The 20,618-nt window shown below is 38.4% G+C and overlaps 1 protein-coding gene across 3 annotated transcripts in view; it reads left to right on the top strand.

The window, feature by feature from the left end:
* Nucleotides 1-20,618, top strand: part of LOC131246766 (agamous-like MADS-box protein MADS4) — a 62,683-nt gene that overhangs the window by 18,083 nt on the left and 23,982 nt on the right. For all 3 annotated transcript variants that reach the window (XR_009171496.1, XM_058247156.1, XM_058247155.1), the window contains exon 2: nt 15,719-15,797. Coding sequence is in view for 2 of the 3 variants with exons in the window: in XM_058247156.1 (XP_058103139.1) it covers nt 15,719-15,797 (79 nt within the window). In the remaining variant the exon portion in view is untranslated. The remainder of the gene's footprint in view (nt 1-15,718; nt 15,798-20,618) is intronic.

Below are 20,618 nucleotides of genomic sequence, written 5' to 3'. Positions count from 1 at the left end.
ATACTCTTCCAATTCCTCATGTAGTAATACAGTCTTGACGTCCATCCGTTCTAACTCGAGATCGTATTGGACAACCAGTGCCAACACGAATCTGATAGACACTTGCTTTACAACCGGCGCGAATATCTCTGTGAAGTCAATGTCTTCTCTTTTAGCATAACCCTTCACTACCAAACTTGCTTTGTATCTATCTTGTTTCTTCTTGAAGATCCACTTGCATCCAATCACTTTTCAGCCCACTGGAAGCTCCATCAGCTCACATATATTGTTCTTGTATAAAGAGTCCATCGTCCATTGTCGCCATCTACTTTTCTGCACCAGGCTCATCAAGAGATTACTAAATAGTAGACGGGTCCCCCTCATCTGTAATGAGAGTATATGAGATATTAAAGTCATCCCTGTATCTTACCAGTAACCTGCGATCTCGCAGTGGATTTCTTTTAGGTAACTACTCCACCTCTTCATGTTCCTCTGTTTACATATCTGTGTCAACCTGAGTATTACTTGTGTTAATCTGAATGTCTATGACCAACTTTTCCGGTTCTTATTGCTCCTCTTGATTATTCTTATGGAATTTGGAGCCTTCATAAAATTTGACATTCCTACTAATAACGATTTTTTATGTGACTCGGTCATACCTATATCCTTTAACACCATCACCATAGTCAACAAAGATATACTTTTTAGCTCTATAATCTAGCTTATTTCTCTCAATTGATGGTACATGAGAGTAAGTATCACAATAAAAAATACATAAATTTAAGTAGTCCACTTTATGGCCACTCCATACTTCTTCTATAATTTTACATTCAATAGCCGTAGAATGAGACTAGTTCGCCAAATAGCAAGTCGTGTTAACGGCCTCAGTCCATAGGTCCTTGGCCCAACCCAGAATTACTAATCATGCATCGGGCTCTCTCCAGGAGAATCTTTTTTTCATGAAACATATCAAGAGAATTTAATTCATCCGCTCAGCCACACCATTTTTCTCGAGTGTGTGGCGCACTGTGTTGTGCCTAATGATCCATTTGTCCTTATAAAATTGATTAAAATTCACCTAAAGTAAACGCATCGCCATTATCTGTCCTTAATACCTTTACCTTTTGCCCTAACTGTTTTTCCACCATGGCCTTCCATTGTTTGAAATTGGTGAAAACCTCAGTTTTATGTTTCGTGAAATAAATCTAAACTTTCCGGGAATAGTCGTCAATGAATGTGACAAACCATGACGACTCTCCAGCGAAAACCACTGGTGACAGCCCCCGTACATCAGAATGCACATAGTCAAGCACACCCTTACATACATATTTTTCAGATTTAAAAGATAACCTAGATTGTTTATCATATATACAATGATCGCATATATTTAAATCAAGACATTTAAAACTAGGAATGAAATAACGATCAGAAAGTACCTTCATGCCCCGCTCACTCATGTGGCCCAAACATGCATACCACATACGTGCAGACGTGAAATCTGCTATAGCCGTTGCAGCTCTACCTGTTGAAGTCCTCCTGATTAGCCTGTAAAGATTTTTATGCCTCTTTACTCTCATGACTTCAAGCGCCCTTTTTGAAACCAAAACCGGTGAACCTGCACCCTATTGCTTCGAGTGCACCGAGAGAAATCAAATTCTTCTTCATGTTAGGAATGTGCCTCACTTCAGTCAAGGTACACTTCATTCCACCAAACATCTTGATACGAACAATACCAATAGCCACAACGTTACAGGCATTATCATTGCCCATAAATACATGTCCATCATCGCACTCTCTGTAACTGGTGAACCAACTCCGATGAAGAGTCATGTGATATGAAGTCCCTATGTCAAGAATCCACTTGCCTCTACGATCATCATATAAGTGTTTGATCATAGACGTTGACAACACATCACCTCCGCTTGTCTCTTCATCAGACAGCAGTATTAGCCTCCTTAGAAGAAGACTTTGTATTCTCTTTCTTTACTTTAAGACTTGTAAATCCTTCTTCATGTGCCCTAGCATCTCACAATTCTAGCACTATAACTTTCCCTTGCCCTTGCCCTTGGATTTGGATCTTGATCTAGAAGATCTTGTATCCCGCTCAAAATTTCTACCTCTCATAAACAAAGCATCGGTAGAGGCCCCCATGCTACCATTCATCCTTCTCATTACCATGCATCCTTCTCATTACCTTTCCCTGAAAGGCTGAGATAAGGGTATCAACATTAAGGGTCATGTTGCCGATGCACAAGGTGTCCTTAAAAGACTCATAAAAAGCAAGGAAAGAATTCAACAAGATACATGCCAGATCTTCTAGCTTCATCGACCGTTACCTCGGCATCTGGCAATTTTTAGATTATCTTGTTAAATTTGTTAATGTGGGCTTCAACATCTCCTCCCTCTGCCATCTTGAAGTTGAACAGCTGCAGCTTCAAGTATTGGTGATTTTGAAGGAACGTCTTAACATGGATGTCCTCTAACTTCGCCCACAAACTTGTTACGGTTTTCTTCCTCAAGATATTATAAAGAACCTCATTCGTTAAGCACAATTGGATTGAGGATTTTAATTTCTTATCTAATTTTTTCCATTCATTATCATCCATAGATTCAGGTCGTTTCTTAAGGACCTCATCCAATTCTTACTGGATCAACAAGCTGGTCATCTTGACCTTCCATAATTCAAAATTATTTTTTTTCCGAAGTATTTCTCAACATCAAACTTAGGATTGGCAATAGATTCAAGCCTACGCCCCAACGATATCTTTGATACCACTTGTTGAGGGACTGCAAAAGCACACAGAGATGAATCAAGTAGGGTAATTCAATAGCACCAAGAAAGCACAATGTAAACACTCCCAATTTTAACGTGAAAAAACCCTTTCAAGAAAAAAACCACCTTAAAAAGCGACAGATATCACTATGAAAGTATAAAAATACAAAAGTAGAGAGATTACCAGATTCAAACAACCTCAAGTCAACCCAAGCTACACCCTTGAAACCCTATAACGAATTAGAAAGCCTTGGAATTTCCTTCCAATCCCGATTACACCCAAATATATAGCCTTTGGAAGAATCACAATCAGAATAGGAAACAAATCCCGCCTTGTTTCTGAAGGATTTAAGACTTAAAAAACAACAGACCATTAGAGAGAGAGATTGAGTGAGGCCCAAGGTAGCCATTAGGGCCCCATTTCCTAAGTTGCATTAAAGGAACGGTCATGCAATGCCATAAAGTTTCTTATATTATTCTATGTGGCCATCCATAGGCCCCCTTAATTAGAAGGTTGTTTTGGTTGTCAACCATCTACTATGTATATATTATAAAAGTGAGCAGCTAAAATCTCCACCATTCTCTCTTTGAATGGGATAGTACTCAAAAATTTAATTACATATTGTGAAGTATACTATTGGATTCATTGTAAATTAGATAGACATCATTTACTTCGATTATAAAACTCATCTCATGTTATCAAACAATGCAAAGTTTTATCAATCCCAAAACAAGCTACATTTGTCCCTTGCCACTTCTAAATTATATAGTAGAGAATAACACTCACTTTTTCTATGTTAGTTAGTGGAACATAATTGAATAACACAATACTCTTGTACTGGAATGTATTCAAAATCTATGTTGTCACCACTCAAGTAAGATAGGTGGAATATCCATGGACGATTGATCTGGCAAAGTATGATGGATGATAAATGGACACTATTATATTACAAATGTTGCATATATGTAACTGAAGTTAATTTGTCCAATTCATGTCCCAATTTAGATGGCTTGTAAACCAAAAGGTACACTGATTCGAGTTTTTAACTAGGAAAATGATGGGCATTAATGGTCGATCAATTTTAAAATTGCACTCAATCAAAGGTTAGGATAGTTCAATCGATTTCCTTTTGGGATAGTGGTGACCACAATTTGAATGATTTTGTGATAATGTATACTTTACATATAAATTATGTGTCATTGTGTATCAAGTATCACACCCTACAAGAGCCTCAAATAACTTCCCTTTTTCCATTCACCTAAGCAGGGTCGGTCAAATTCCTAATGCATATAAATGTAGGGAATTATTGCACATTATTCATATATATATTTATGGCCCAATGATGAACATGCGGATGCATAGAGCTGAATAATGTTATAATCCTAAGTTTGCACACCCAAGTGCAGGTAGCGAAATAATAAATTACTTAGTAAGATCGATGTTGATCCACATAAACTGGGTAAAAACTGTGATAGAAAGCAAATAGAAATTTAAGTCTTCCCATTTGGGTGAATCAAAATTTGTATAGAAATAATCAATAAATAAAGAACTAAGGCGTTAGAGATCCACTTTTAATAAATCTTTGCTACTAATTCGTCAATTCAATTTAATAACTTAATTGGAATCGAATGATAATTCCTTCCAATCAAAAGATAAATTAATTAAATCAATAATAATTTCCAACAAAAGTTATGAATCTCAATTGATTGATCTTTCATAAAAAACAAAATAATCAATTGAAAGGAATTTCAAACATCTATTATACCCGGAATTAACAATAGAATAAGGGATTTTATAGATCAATACTTTCACCAATATAAAGAATTCAATCAAAACAATCATAATGTATCAATCAAACCATAATCATTAAATTAAACATAAATTAAAAATAAAAATCCATTAAAAGCCCTCAAAAGAAATAATAGCATAAAAATAAAGTAAAACCGAAGGTTTGAGAAAAAGAACAATGTTAAAGGTCGATGAAGACACTCCTCCCTCGCTTTCTCAAAAATACAAAAAGATATGAAAAGAAACTCATAAATTCATGACTCTAAATTATTCTAGAAGAGCAACTTTGTATAATCATGTATCATTAAAGCGACCCAAATAACATAATTCTAAGGCACAAAACTCTTGTGAATAATGACAATCTAAATTTCAGTCTATATTCCAGTACACTCAGTAGATAATTAAAATACGCGTTCAAATCACTAATCAACTAATGGAAAAAGTTTCAAACATTGAATACCATGGTGCTTAGTGAATTCTAACTTTACACCAATAGGAGTTCTGTTCTTTATAGTAATGGTAATACCAATAATCACTAAAAGCGACCAGATCAATCAGAGAAACTAAGTCAAAGCCTCACTAGTTATCCAGTAGAAATTTTATTTTTTCCACATTGACGACTTTCATACTATTTATTCTTCTTTCTTTCTTTTTCTTCTTTTCAGAATATTAATCATTCTTTAAACTTTAAAGACTCTTGTTTTTTGTCTTTTTTCTTTTTATATTACATTCTTTTCTTTTCTTCAAGACAATAGGTAGCCCTTTTCGATATACATAACGTTAACTTTTCTCCTTCAAGATAGTCAAGGTTCAACAGGCTTGGTTCCTAACACTCTAGGAAACTATTAGGTTAACAAATACAATATCAAACTTAGACCTTCGCTGTGTAAGTTAGATGTGAATTGTGAAATTCATGATTCATTAATGTTTACAATTTCCATAAAAAAATTACTGAAAAGAACTCATTTTTAATCTTTACAAGTCTATTATTTTATAAACTTTCAAAATTCATTAATGTTTACCAACTACCTTAATGTCACACAAATACCTAAAAATTAGCTTGTAAAAACAAAATCAAAAATTATATACTAAAATAACAAAAGATTGGCAATTTGAAAAACTTTTCACAAAAAACCCACTCCTAACCTAAATGGTACATTGTTTAGATATTCATAGAGACAGGAAGATGAGCAGGCTTTGGTTATTATAGGTAGAATACCTTGAAAAGGTGTTAATCAAGTATGGGATGGACCAGACAAGGCCGGTGAGCGTTCCCCACGCGGCTCACTTCAAGTTTTTCTCAAAACAATGTCCCAAAACAGATGAGGAGGAGAAGGATATGTCTCATGTGCCTTATTCAAATGTGGTTGGCAGTATAATGTATGTCATGGTTTGTACGAGACTGAATATTTCACAGCCAGTCGGTGCTGTGAGCAAATATATGTCAAACCCTGGTAAGCAACATTGGAAAATGGTGAAATAGCTACTTCGATACATTCGAGGTATAAAAAATAATGTCTTAACTTTTGAGAAGACATGAGAAAAAATGGTTAGGTATGTGGATTTAGATTACACAGGCAGTGTAAATTTCAAAAAGTCAACTTCAAGTTACTCATTTGTACTAGCGGGTGGAGCAATTAGTTGGATGTTGAAGCTTCAGTATGTAGTAGCTCTTTACACGACCGAAGCAGAGTACATGGCAGTGACGAAAGCGTTTAAAGAAAGTGTTTGGTTAAAAGGCATGATAAATTAGTTGGGACTTCAATAGGAGGCCATGTCGATTAACTATGATAGTGAGAGCGCTATCAATTTGGCTTAAAAAATTATTTATCACTCACATATTAAACATATTAATGTTCATCACCATTTTATCCGACAAGTGCTTGAGGAAGGAGACGTAAATCTAGAGAAGATTCATACTAACGTAAATCTGACAAACATGCTCACCAAGGTAGTTCCTACAGAGAAATTCAAGTTCTCTGCAACTTCTCTGGGCTTGGCGATGGCGTAAAAAGAAGACGTAGTGTGCACGAGAAACGTTGATGGAGCTATAATGCAAGGCAAAAATAAGAGAAAATGACAAGAAGCTAAACATTTGATGATTGAAGACGTGGTGGAGATTATTGTATTTGATGTCTTTAATCAAGTTTTATGTTTCCTTTCCATTTGGGATCCTTCTCAGTTTCCTTTTTCGTTTGGGATGGGATTCTTCCTATTTTTCTTTTCCGTTTGGGATGGGATTCTTCCCAGTTTCCTTTTCCGTTTGGGATGAGATTCTTCTCAGTTTCCTTTTCTGTTTGGGATTCTTTCCAAGGCTATATATATATATATATATATATACTATATATATAGTATATATACTATATATATAGTATATATACTATATATATAGTATATATACTATATATATAGGTTTAAACAGGATTAGAAAATATTCCTAGGGGTTTTCAAATTCATCTAAGGGGCTCAAAGGGTGTATTAAGGTTAAGATTCGAGGTTATTTGAATCGGGTAAGCTCTTTGTTTTTGTAATTTTACTTTCATAGTGTTTATCTGTCGCTTTGTGCCGTGGTTTTTTCCCACAAGGGTTTTTCCATATTAAAATCTCTATGTACTTCTCCCTTTTGATTGGTCCATTGGGTTGCCATCCTAGATCCGCCTCTGTGTGCTTCCGCAGTCCCCCAACATAGACATCTAAGTATGGCAGGAATTTGAGTGCTAGCATTCATAACAAGTTACATGTCCAAGATAATGAAGTCCACTAAGAAGTAGAATTGATTGACTTGTATAAACACATCTTTTACCACCCCCTCAGTATCTTCACAAAATGATCAGCAAGTTGTAGAGTTCTTTTGGTGGGTTTTAATTCACGAAGTTCCAATTGTTTATATACCGATTAAGGTATGAGATTAACACTTGCCCCCAAATCGAGAAGTGTTTGTTCAATCCGGAAGTTTCCTATGATACAAGAGATGGTATGAACACCCGGATCTTCGTATTTTAGGGAAGTGTTCTGTTTAATAATTCCACTAACTTGTTCCTTCAAAAAGTCATTCTTTTGTACATTAAGCTCTCACTTCACCATACGAAGATCTTTGAGAAACTTAGTGTATGATGTTATTTACTTAATGACATCCAACAAGGGTATTTTGATATTCATGTTGGAGGCCTTGCACAAAACCTTAGGATTTAGCCCTACAGAACAAACCAGAACTATGGAATAACAAAGCAATGAAATAAATCAAAGCATCAACCACACACCACACAAGAGATTTTTACGTGGAAAACCCTCAAAGAGGTAAAAACCATGGGACCTCGTCCAAATCAACAATCCACTATGAAGTAGAACGTTACAACCGATCACAAGCACACCTTGCTATGATCAAACCTTCATCACTCACGTATGAGTGGATAAACAATAAGAGAAACAAAAGGAAAAATGGAGAGATCTCACCAATTACAAGGATGTAGAAGTGCTGAGATATGGTAGATCACCTTTACGAACATAGTATCCCTTCGACAAGCTTCTTTTCTCTCTTTTCCTCTCTCTCTCTCTCACCTTTGATAGCCCTCTTGTGTTTTTCTTGTCTCTAGAAAAACCTTAGGAACCCCTATTTAGAGTTTTAGGAAACTCCTTTCCGCATCCCAGTTGCGGAAGGACTTACGAAACGAAATCTGCACAAAATCGTGGAACGAAACTGCATAACTATGACTGGTCGTGTCAAGTCCATGACCGGTCGAGCACACCCACCACTGGTCGAGCACCTCCTACAACCGGTCGAGCACCTCGTAGAAAAATTACCCAAAGTCGCTGGACTTTGAGTCGTGTCAGAGCTCGACTTCACGACTGGTCGAGCGCCACCCATGACCGGTCGTGCAGCGCGGTGAACTACTCCGGATTTTTCATCCGCTGCGCTATCTCTCGTCTGAACTGAGGAGAAAAATTCCATCAAATCTCTCCCTTTCCGACTCAGGAGGGATGCACCTTATTCAAGCCATCCTGGTTTCTACAAACCTCAAACTTGCCCTTGAGCAAAGCCTTGATCATCATGTCTGACCCATTATCGTTTATGTGGACCTTCTCAAGCTGTAACACCTTCTATTCCAAAGTATCCTAGATCCAGTGATATCGAATCTCTATGTGCTTCGACTTGGAATGCTGACTTGGATTCTTGCTCAAGTGTATATCACTCCGACTATCGCAATAGACCACGTGTTGCTCCTGCTTCAGGCTAAGTTCCTGTAGGAACCTCTTCATCCAAAGCATCTCTTTACATACCTCTGTAGCTGTAATGTACTCGGCCTCTATCATCGACAATGCTATGACCTTCTGTAGCTTGTTCTACCAAGAGACCGCTCCCCCTGCAAACGTGAACATGAACCCCGATGTAGACTTCCTGAAGTCTATGTCACCTACCATATCTGCATTTGTGTAGCCTTCTAACACAAGTTTTCCATCACCATAGCATAAGCTCAACCTGGATGAGCCTCTTAGATACCGCAGTATCCATTTCACCACTGCCTAATGTTCTTTGCCAGGATTGGCAAGATACCGGCTGACAACACTAACTGCATATGCTATGTCTGCAGGGCATGTACATACTATATCATACATCAAACTTCCTATAGCCGACACGTAGGGTATCTTACGCATCTCTTTCACCTCTACCTTCGTCTTGGGACACTGCATGTCGCGTCGCTCAATCTGAAGTGATCATCCAGTGGAGTATTGACCGGCTTCGCTGCATTCATATTGAACCACTCTAGGACTTTCTCAATATACTACTCTTGTGACAGCTAAAGCTTTCTTCTGCTTCTGTCACGAGTTATCTCCATTCCTAGGATCTGTTTAACCAGGCTCAAGTCTTTCATCGCAAATGACTTACCCAACTCCTGTTTCAGCCTGTCGATTTTCTTGATGTCTTTTCCCATGATGAGTATGTCATCAACATATAACAGTAGAACTAAGAAATCACCATCTGAGAACTTATGCGTGAACACACAGTGGTCCAACTCCGTTCTGTCATACCCATGCTGTAACATGAACGAGTCGAACTTCTTATACCATTGTCATGGAGCTTGTTTCAGCCCATACAAGTTCTTCCTCATCCTACACACCATATGCTCTTTGCCTTTGACTTCGAACCCCGCTGGTTGGTGTATATAGATCTCTTCTTCCAGGTCACTATGGAGGAAGGCAGTTTTAACATCTAACTACTCAATTTCCAGATCCATGCTAGCCGCCAACCCAAGCAACACCCGTATGGATGTTATCTTCACCACTGATGAGAATATCTCCTCGAAGTCTATATCTTTCCTCTGACTGAACCCTTTCACCATAAGTCTGGTATTGAATCTCGTCTGTGAATTCTTCTGTTCAACCTTCTTTCTCAACACCCATTTGTTGCTCAAAGCTTTCTTGCCCTTAGGCAGTTTCACCATGTCATAGGTGTAGTTCTTATGCAAGGATTTCATCTCCTCTTGCATAGCTTTCAACCACTCCCTTTTATGCTTGTCGACTAGAGCCTCAGAATAATCTTCTGGCTCTCCCCCATCAATCAACATAATGTACTCATGCGACGAGTATCTCTTGGATGACTGTCTGTCCCTAGATAACCTCCTTACCTGTGGCTCCACGGGTGGATCAAGTGGGGGCTGCTCCCCTAGTCCATCTTCTGAAGGAACTCCCTCGTCCTCTGCACCTTATTATACTTCCCCGTCATCAGGCACCACGGGAGGAATAATCGGATCCATATCTTCTAGCTCACCAGAACTAGGCTAGTTCTTCTCTAGCTTACCAATGTCTTCTATACACTGATCTTCAAATAATACCACATCTCTACTCCTAACGAGCTTTTTCTCAGTCGAATTCCATAACCTGTAACCGAACTTTTCATCATCGTACCCTAAGAACACACACTGTCTAATCTTCAAATCGAGTTTGGACCTCTCGTCCTTTGGTACGTGAACGGATGCCCTACATCCAAACACCCTGAGATGACTGTACGATGGATCATGTCCAGTCCACACCTTCTCAGTATTTCTCCATTCAATGGGGCTGATAGAGACCTGTTTATCAAATACACCACTATGTGCATTGCTTCTCCCAGGAACGTCTTAGGCAATTTCGCATGGGATAACATGCATCTGATTCTTTCAACAATGGTGCGATTCATTCGCTCTACTACACCATTATGCTAGGGGGTCTTGGGAACCATCTGTTCATGCCATATACCCAGGGACTTACAATACTTGTGAAAGTCGCCAATGTATTCACTACCATTGTCAGTGCGAATGCACTTCAATGATCAAACTGTCTCTCTCTCGACCATAGCATGAAACAATTTAAACACACCAAAGACCTCGTCCTTAGATTTTAAAGCATAACCCAAACCCTCTTAGATGCATCATCTATAAAGGTAACAAAATACAATGCCCCACCTAAGGTTTTTGTCCTCATAGGACTACAAACATCATAATAAACCAAATCTAATACATGCACTTTATTAACATGAGAAGTAGATTTAATAAATGAAACTTTATGTTGTTTTTCTGATAAACAATCAAGATAGGTTTTGAGAGGCGTATCTATCACGTCTGGAAGGAGCCGCTTCCTCGCTAGTAGCTGAAGCCCTTTTTCACTCATATAGCCTAAACGCTTGTGCCACATGTTAATAGTTGAATCTTCTGCTACGTTCAACCACCCTTACACATACTGACACTTGCCTTGTAAAGGGTGCAACACTTTTTTCCTCTGGCTACGATCAACGAACCCTTGATGAGCTTTCATCGCCCACTAGCAAACTGGCTTTCATAGTCATCATCATCCAACCTTTCCGTTGACATCAAGTTGAGGCGAAGGTCTGGGATATGCTTCACATCCATAAGAACTAATGTGCAGCTCACATCGGTCTTCACACAAATATTATTGACCCCTACAAACTTTGATATGCCAGAATTTCCTATCTTCATGGTCCCATAGTCACCTGACCTGTAGCTTGCAAAGAAATTCTTGTGTGGAGTCGCATGAAACGAGGCTCCCGAGTCTATCACCCAGTTGGTGTCCTGACTCATAGCCGTGAGACATGTATCGTGATCTACTGAAAGAATAATTATAACGTCACCATCTGAAGCAACCACAGTGGAATCTGATTCATCTTCATTTTCCTTTCATTTTCCTTTCTTATCATTCTTTTTACCACGATATTCATACTTGTAGTGGCCCTTCTTGCTACAATTTCAGTAATCAACATCCTTTCTGTTACTCGACTTACCTCTTAATTTATCTCGAGCCTTCCCGCCCTTCCTATTCTTTTCTCTCCCCCGTTCCTGAGTCACAAGGGCCTCTTGATGAGTAGACCCCTGAGACTTCCTCCTTGTCTCCTCATTGAAGAGACAGCTAATTACCTATTCCATAGATATCTTTCCGTCTGGCGCGGAGCTACTTAGAGACACCACCAATGTCTCCCAACTGTCAGGCAACGAACAAAGTAATAGTAAAGCCTGCAATTCATCATCCAGGACCATCTTCATAGAGGAGAGTTGATTCACTATATTGCTAACCTCATTCATATGCTCAGTCATAGAACCACCATCTTTGAACTTAAGATTCACAAGTCGCCTTATCAGAAAAATTTTATTACCGGCTGTCTTCCTCTCATACAGCCCTTCTAATTTCAGTCATAGGCTAGCGGTTAAGGTCTCTATAGACACATGGTGGAACACAAAATCATCCAGCCATTGTCTAATAAACCCCACCGCCTTCCGGTCCATCTTCTTCCAATCATCATCAGACATATCCTTAGATTTTGCTGATATGCCTAAAATTGGAGAATATAGGTCCTTGCAATAAAATAAGTCCTCCATCTTAACCTTCCATATGGTCCAGTTAGAACCATTGAGGCTGATCATCCTTGATGAGCCACCTTCCATAATTCAAAACCGATCTTACCCGTTCAATGAACTTAACTCTGATACCACTTTATTGGAGGCCTTGCACAAAACCTTAGGATCTAACCCTCCAGAACAAATCAGAATTATGGAATAACAAAGCAATGAAATAAATCAAAGCATCAACCACACACCACACAAGAGATTTTTACGTGAAAAATCCTCAAAGAGGTAAAAACCACGGGACATCGTCCAGATCAACAATCCACTATGAAGTAGAACGTTACAACCGATCACAAGCACAGATTGCTATGATTAAACCTTCATCACTCATGTAGGAGTGGATAAACAGTAAGAGAAACAAAAGAAAAAATGGAGAGATCTCACCGATTACAAGGACGTAGAAGTGCTGAGATATGGTAGATCACCTCTACGAACATAGCCTCCCTTCCACAAGCTTCCTTTCTCTCTTTCACTCTCTCTCTCACACCTTTGATAGCCCTCTTATGTTTTTCCTGTCTCTAGAAAAACCCTAGGAACCCCTATTTAAAGTTTTAGAAAACTCCTTTCCGTATCCCAGTTGAGGAAGGACTTGCAAAATGAAATCCGCGTAAAATCGCGGAATGAAATTGCTTAACTACGACTGGTCGTGTCGAGTCCACGACCGGTCGAGCACACCCACGACCGGTCGAGCACCCCGGAGAAAAATTACCCAAAGTCGCAAGACTTTGAGTCGTGTCAGGGCTCGACTTCACGACCAGTCGAGCGCCACCCACGACTAGTCGTGCAGCGCGGTGAATCACTTCGGATTTTTCACCCGCTGCGCAATCTCTCCTCTGAACTAAGGAGGAAAACCCCATCAATTCACTTATTGAAAATTTTCCAAAATATCTTGATTGTTAACCAAAGTTTTGGATGAGAGCAATTATTAAGGGAAATGGGCAGCCAGTTTTTGACCAATCTCCAGCTCTTTTCACGCTGAACATCAATAGATTTGTCATCGCTCTTAGATTTAGAGGATTCCTCAGATTTTTTAACCTTCTTAGGAATATCTTTTTCAATCACTTTATAACTTTTAGGGATGATGACAAATTTAGCGTGCTCGACATGAGGGTTGGAAGAATTATAATTAACTACCTCATATTAACCTTTGGGATTTAGTCTCGGTTGGGTTGGAAAAGTCCATTTTTCTCTAAAATTGAGGAGTGACTCAATTCTCTCAACTGAAGACTTGAGCTCTTGCAAGGATTGCATGGTGCTCCGATTTATTTATGTTTGTCCATGCATGAATTCTTGCAATGTATCATCTAGGGTCTTCTTTGGTTGGGGCACATAAGGGGTACTAATGGAGGGCCCTTGGGGATTATTGCTTGCATTATCAGTAGGTCCATTTTTTCAACCGAAGTTTGAATAGTTCCTTCATTTAGGATTATACGTGTTTGACATTGGGACACTAAAAGGCCCTTAATAAGCATTCATGGCATTGGCTTGATCATACAACACTTCCTGAAAAGTGGGGATTGTATAACAATCCTTGGTCAAATGTGCATTGATCTCACAAATACCATTAGCAGTTTATGCAGCTTCATTGATTTTAATAACATCTACTTTCCTTAATTCCATGGCCGCTACTTTTTGAGTGGGACCCACTATCTTTGCATTCATATCATCATCTTTCTTAAATATGTACATTCATCCTTTCTCATTGGGCACAGGCTTGGTATTATTCATTTTATCTGATGTGTCACATGATTAGGTATTCTCAACTAGAAAATCAAAATAATCCCAAGCCTCATTGGGATCCTTAATCATAAATGGTGACAAACAAGCTAATTACTCTCCATGTTTTGTATTCATGAAGTGGGCAGGCAAGAAAGAGTTCCTTAAACCATTCTCACTACTAGAAAAAGGTTTCATTCTCCTTTTGGGACAGGTTCATGATGTTGCGTCTCAACGTGTTGGTTTTATAAAAAGAAAAACGAAACAAAAAGAAAAAAAAAAAATTTCTTAAGGAATTTCCTAGTCATCTCAACCTATGTCCCAATGGTTCTATGCCTCAAGGAGTGTAATCATGATTTGGCCCTCTTCCTCAAGGAGAAGGGAAATAATTTCATTTTAATAACATCTTCAAAGTCGTTGTTGTAATGTAATAGCTACAATTTCATCGAATTCCTTAATACGCAGATATAAACTTTCAAAATCAAGTCTATGAAATTGAGAAGCAACTGGATTACTCCAAGTCTGAAATCAATGTTGCCCACACTCGTAGGAAAAGCCATTCAAGACAGTGTGATTGTTCTCGTAGACTGTAGGTAATCATGTAATGTCCTCACTAGTGGCACATTGTGCATTTCATTCTCATCTAGTTCGGTTCATTCTCAGCCATGGTTACAGTTCAATCACAAGTGCATGGCATTTTCTAACATGGTGATCGAAAACCCTTCAACTAAAATTTCTTCACTTAAAAGACGCTGTGTGATTAGGAGTCCACTTGGGCATGAACATACAGATAAGCCTAGAATTAATATAAACCATAGAAAGAAAAAAAAAATGACTATCTACAAAAACAATCACAAAAGAATGAGGGAAGGATGTTATTGACAAAGAAGAAATGCGATTGAAAAAAATCCTACAAAATAAACAGAAAACGTTAGTAACAATGAACAAAAATTAATAAAACTAACCTACAAACAGAAATCTCATGAACAAAACCTATCCTAATGTGTTCTTATCACCTAGTCCCCAGCAACGGTGCGAGAAACTTGGTACAATCCTAAGATTGCACACCCAAGTGCAGGTAGCGAAGTAGTAAAGTACTCAGTGAGACCAAGGTCAATCCACAGGGACCAGGTAAAAGCACTACTAGAAAATGAATAGAAATTTAGGTTTTTCCGGAATTTGGGTAGAAACAATCAATAAATAGATAACTAAGACACTACAAATTCACTTTTAAGAAATCCTTACTACTAATCCACTTTTAATAGAATTAGAATGCTGTGTCTGCGTGAGAAATTATTAAATGTATTAGCACCCATTTTAGGGTATTGTTAAACAACGTGTTGGATGCACTCCACAAATCAACATTGGCTTCATTTCGTGAGTCTCCCAAAATGAAACTAATATCGATTTCCGGTGGAGAAAGCAGGTAAACAGAAGCTAACGCACTACTAATTTGCTTATTGTTCAGAAAATGCACTGCTTTCACTTCATCAATGTTCTTGATTTTTTGTATTGGAATGTTTTTTTAACCATGAATAACTTGTTTTATACTCTTTTCCTTTTTTTTAGCATGTTAAAAACATTGGAGAGGTATCAGAAATGCAACTACGGAGCACCAGAACTTCCTGTCTCGACAAGGGAGACTCAGGTAAGCAGATCCTATCCACATCCCTCTCTCCGTGTTTGAGCTTGTAACCTGGATTACGTATATCTCCTCCGTACACATAGCGGGTCCATCAGGTGATCTGATCTATTTATTTGATGGGCCATTGACCAAAAGATCAAGTCGGTTAGAATACTTTAGACGTCCGATTCGTGAACTGGAGATCAAACCGCTATGACTGGCTTTTTGGCCACATGTGCCATATCTTGTAAGCTTTTATATATCACGAGTGGGTATCGGAACTGCCAATTAATAACGCCCCAAAAGTTTTTTAATTGAAATTTGGGACGACCAAAAATAGATCATTACTGTCAAACTTTTAATTGAAATTTGGGACGACCAAAAATATATCAGAACTGTCAAATTTGGGACGACCAAAAGTTCTAAAGCTGTTGGGATTGGGAAGCATTGCTATACTACTTTATCTTGGTCTTTTAATCAAACCGACCAAGATCTCCCATTGTGTTACTCTGCATCTCACCAAACCTCACCTCGTGAGTCACCCCGCCCCAATGTAGAGATGCACTTTCTTTCTTTTTTTTTTTGTAGAAATGCACCTGCATCACAACTAGACGATTAGGTTTATCACATTAGTAAGCTTTCTTGACAATGGCTTATTCCGGACATGGCCAGCGTGATGAGTAGCTGGTAGAGTGCGTTGTCACTTTCTCACGTGAGAAAAGAACCATTGCACTGAGTATTGTGTCCAACAGACACTAAAATACTCCCATCGATCATTACTGACTACGCATTACACCCTTCAATCACTTCCAGATCAGATGATCAGATCCATTCATATGTTGCCTTTCCTTTTCTTTGCTGATTTCCAAACCATGGGGTGATCATGACCATAGAATTATCTGATCATCTGATTTTTTTTCATGGTAGGCCATGAAATGATCAAAATGTAGCATTATATATCATTTCCTTACCAGGTGTATAATTATCTTTGAGATTTTTCTCTGAAAATTACTCGTAATATATTATATGAGAAAATGCCTTAAGAGGGTATATTTACTAAAACATTCTTTTAAAGGGGTAAAAAATCTAGTTTACCCTTACGGAATCGAATAATGCCCAGCCGACAAGCCGCTCTTACGGAATCGAATTGCATTTATCAAGCTATATGAGCCTGCCATGATGTATTTACAAAATCCACACCAACAACTATTTGCATGATCCAATTTAGTTGTAGATCTAAAAAAATCCCCATCCTTTATTCAGATGGACCAAATGATTGGAAAAGGCGCAGAGTGCAACACTAACGCAGGGATGAACCGCGATGAGGTCGATCACCATCTTCCTCAAGGATAACTACTCCAAATCCACGAAGATTCTCTTCACTTCTCACATAGACTTCTCGAATCCATGAGGAAAAAAAAAACAAGGAAAATAGAAAATAAATTCTATAAAATTCATAATTTGATTGACATATGAATTAAATAAACAAGTCTACAACCTCTTAGATAGGGATAGCAAGCCTTGGAAGAAATTTCGAAATTAAACTACAACTAAAACTCCCTAAAAATCATAAATTACTATAAATAGTAAATACTATTTATAATAAGTGTCCTATGTGGCTTAACCATGTTATTCTCCTAATTTTTCTAAACACTTTTCATGTTGGACACAACTCCTTAAAGCCCAACAAATGAAGAGTTACAATCAAACCAAAACTTACTAAAAATAGCAAAAACAGAAATAAACATAGAATTCGATCGTCAATATGATGGAATCTCGCAAATTTGGCGTGGGCAACCCAGTATGGTGATGTAGACCGGGTCAGGGACAGTTGCATGGCCAAGATCGATCAAAAAAGGCCCGATTGGAAGCAGAGGTGATTCGAACTGTCAAAACTTAAAACGTACATATATTGTAAACCGAAATGAGCTATCAGACGTACCACATATGATTTTGGGGTAGGACGAGCTACTTTAGCCACCCAACCCCGCTATACCGGGTTGCCCATGCTGAATTTGCAAAATACCATCAGATCGCCTATCGAAATCCCGTTTTATTTTCGTTTTTACTATTTTTAATAAGTTTTAATTTCAATATAACTCTTTATCCGTTGGGCTTTAGGAGTTGCGCCCAACATGAAAAGTGCGTAGAATAATTAGGAAAACATCATGGTTCAGCCAAATAGGATACTATTTTTGGCCAAAAACCATGCGCACTGGTAGACATCATGACCATCTATAAATAGTAAGTTTACTATTTATAGTAAGTCCCGATTTCTAGGAGTTTTAGTTGTAGTTTGATTCCAAAAATTCTCCCATGGCTTAATATCCCTATTTAAAGGATTGTGAACTCGTTTATTTCATTCATCAATCAAATTATGAATTTTCAAGAATTTATTTCTATTTTTATTGTTCTTTTCCTCATGGATTCGAGAAGTCTCTGTGAGGAGTCCAGAGAAGCTCCATTAATTCGGAGTAGTTATCTTTGAGGAAGACAGTGATCGACCTCATCACGTTCATCCCCATGCCACATAGCTGGGTTGGATAGCTAAAGTAGATCGTCATACTCCAAAATCATATATGGTATGTCAAGTAACTCATTCTGGTTTGTGAGATATGTCTGTTTTAAGGTTCTGACGGTCTTGATGACTTCTACCACCTATCGGGCCTTCTCTGGTCCATGGTCGACATGAAAGTGCCCGCGACCCGCTCTACATCAAACACTCACCCTCCAAAATATTTCCCTTGCATTGGCCCATTTGAATCACAGATTTTATTTTTTATTTTGTTTGGGCCATAGGCTTAAATTTTGGGGTGGAATCTAATGGATTAAGTGGATCTCAAATAATCATCATGCTAGGCTTTATAAAAAATCAACGGTGGACTCCTCTCTCTCAATTGTTTTCTTTGATATAGCCCATCTGAAGCCCAAGTTAGCCTGGTTTTTTGCCTTGATCTAGCATGAGATTACATATCTAATAGTCAAAATAGATTTCACACACACGTCATGATGGACTGGGAGTCCATAAAATTATTCATTTCTTTAAATATAGAACATTTCAGGGCATGAGCCCGTGGCAGGTTGACATCACCAAGTTTTATGGGACCTAACATGATGTATGTGTTATATTCGTACCATCCATCCATTTTGAGAAATTATTTTAGGGTAAGATCCAAAAATTAGGCAGATCCATAGCTCAAGTGGACCACACTGCAGAAAGCATTGGAGATTGAGGGCTTTCTATTGAAAACCGAAAACTTATCAGAGGCCGCATAAGTTTTGGATCAAGCTAATATTTGAGTTTTCCTTTCATCCATGCATGTGCAACGTTATAAACAGGTTGGATAATAAATATCATGGTAGGTCCTAAAATCGTTTCAACCGCAGGCATTTTTGTCTCCACTGCTTTCAGTAATGTGGCCCACTGCGAGCTTTGAATCTGCCTATTTTTGGGGCCCTGCCCTAAAATGATCTCAAGAAATGAATAGACAGTGGGGATATAATACACACACATTATGGTAGAGCCCACAGAACTTGGCAGGGTGGTCGATGGTGTGTGGCATGCCACGCAATCCGCTTCCTGACTTGGGCCGTATGTGTTTTGTTCACATCGTTCATCCAATTTTTTAGAACATTTTAGGATGAGCCCAAAAGTGTGGCGGATCCAAATCTCAGGTGGACTATACCATAGTAGTTATTGCATTCCCACCACTAAAAACTTCTCACGTGCCACAAAAGTTCCGGATCAAGCGGTATTTGTGTTTTCAGATAGGCGACACCAAAGAAAAAGGTTGGGAGAAAGACATCTGCCTTTGATATTTATTATGTAAAATCCCACTAAAACCATTAGATGTTATATGAAATTTAGTCATGAGCCCAAAAATTAAGACAATTCATAATTTTCAATGACCTACATCGAGGGAAATAATTTGGACTTTGGTCATTGCCATATGCACGTTTTCTAATCCTAATTGGTCTACCTGAATCATAGATGGGGATGGTTTTCCAGCCCTACACTTAAAATTGGTTCACGCAGCAGAGTCGACATGAATTTTGGAAACACATCATCATAGGCACGCACAACTTCACAGCCGACATGGAATTTAGGGGGGCGGTGACGACAATGTCGGTGAGGATCCAATATGTAACTTTAAAGCATCTTCGCATGACGTAACATGTTACCACGAATTTTCCATAAAAATTCCATTATCCATTGTTTACTAGAATTTGATTTAGATACAATGATCACTGAACCATTTCAAAATGGGACACACTTAGGCAGAATCATTCACACGTGCATGCAATCCAGATGTACGGACGGCATGTCCAAGTAGGGCTGAAAGTCCGGCAGGTTAGGTTGGGTTGGGTTGGGTTGGTGCTCAACCCTAGCCCAACCCAAGGTTCTTGTACCTCAACCCTAATCCAACCCAATCCAACCCAACCCAACCTCAGGTTGGGAATTCTCAACCCAAGCCCAACCTAAGCGGGTTCGGTCGTGTTGGTCGGGTTGGTCGGGTGGATACATGCTAATATTTTAATAATTGCATAAGTTTATTATATTTTAATGCACATCTTATTTTTTATATTTATGATTTTATTAATTATATACGTAGTTATTTATCATAAAGAGCTTCATTTATTCCAAACAAACAAGCTAAAATATATGACAACTACTTGTTTAAAAGTCGTACGTGTTGTGTAGCACACAATCTATTTGGGAGAGAGAAATTCAACATTTCTTGTTAGCTTGAATCATCAGAAATGAGGTGGACCAATGAGACCCGACAACACCCGAATCTCCTGTCTTCAACACATACGATCCACACTCAATTATAATTTATAAGT

This window comes from Magnolia sinica, chromosome 5 (genome assembly GCF_029962835.1).
Source record: "Magnolia sinica isolate HGM2019 chromosome 5, MsV1, whole genome shotgun sequence".
Classification (NCBI taxonomy): Eukaryota; Viridiplantae; Streptophyta; class Magnoliopsida; order Magnoliales; family Magnoliaceae; genus Magnolia; species Magnolia sinica.
Note: the sequence above shows the minus strand (reverse complement) of the source record. Positions and strands in the feature narration are given on the sequence as shown.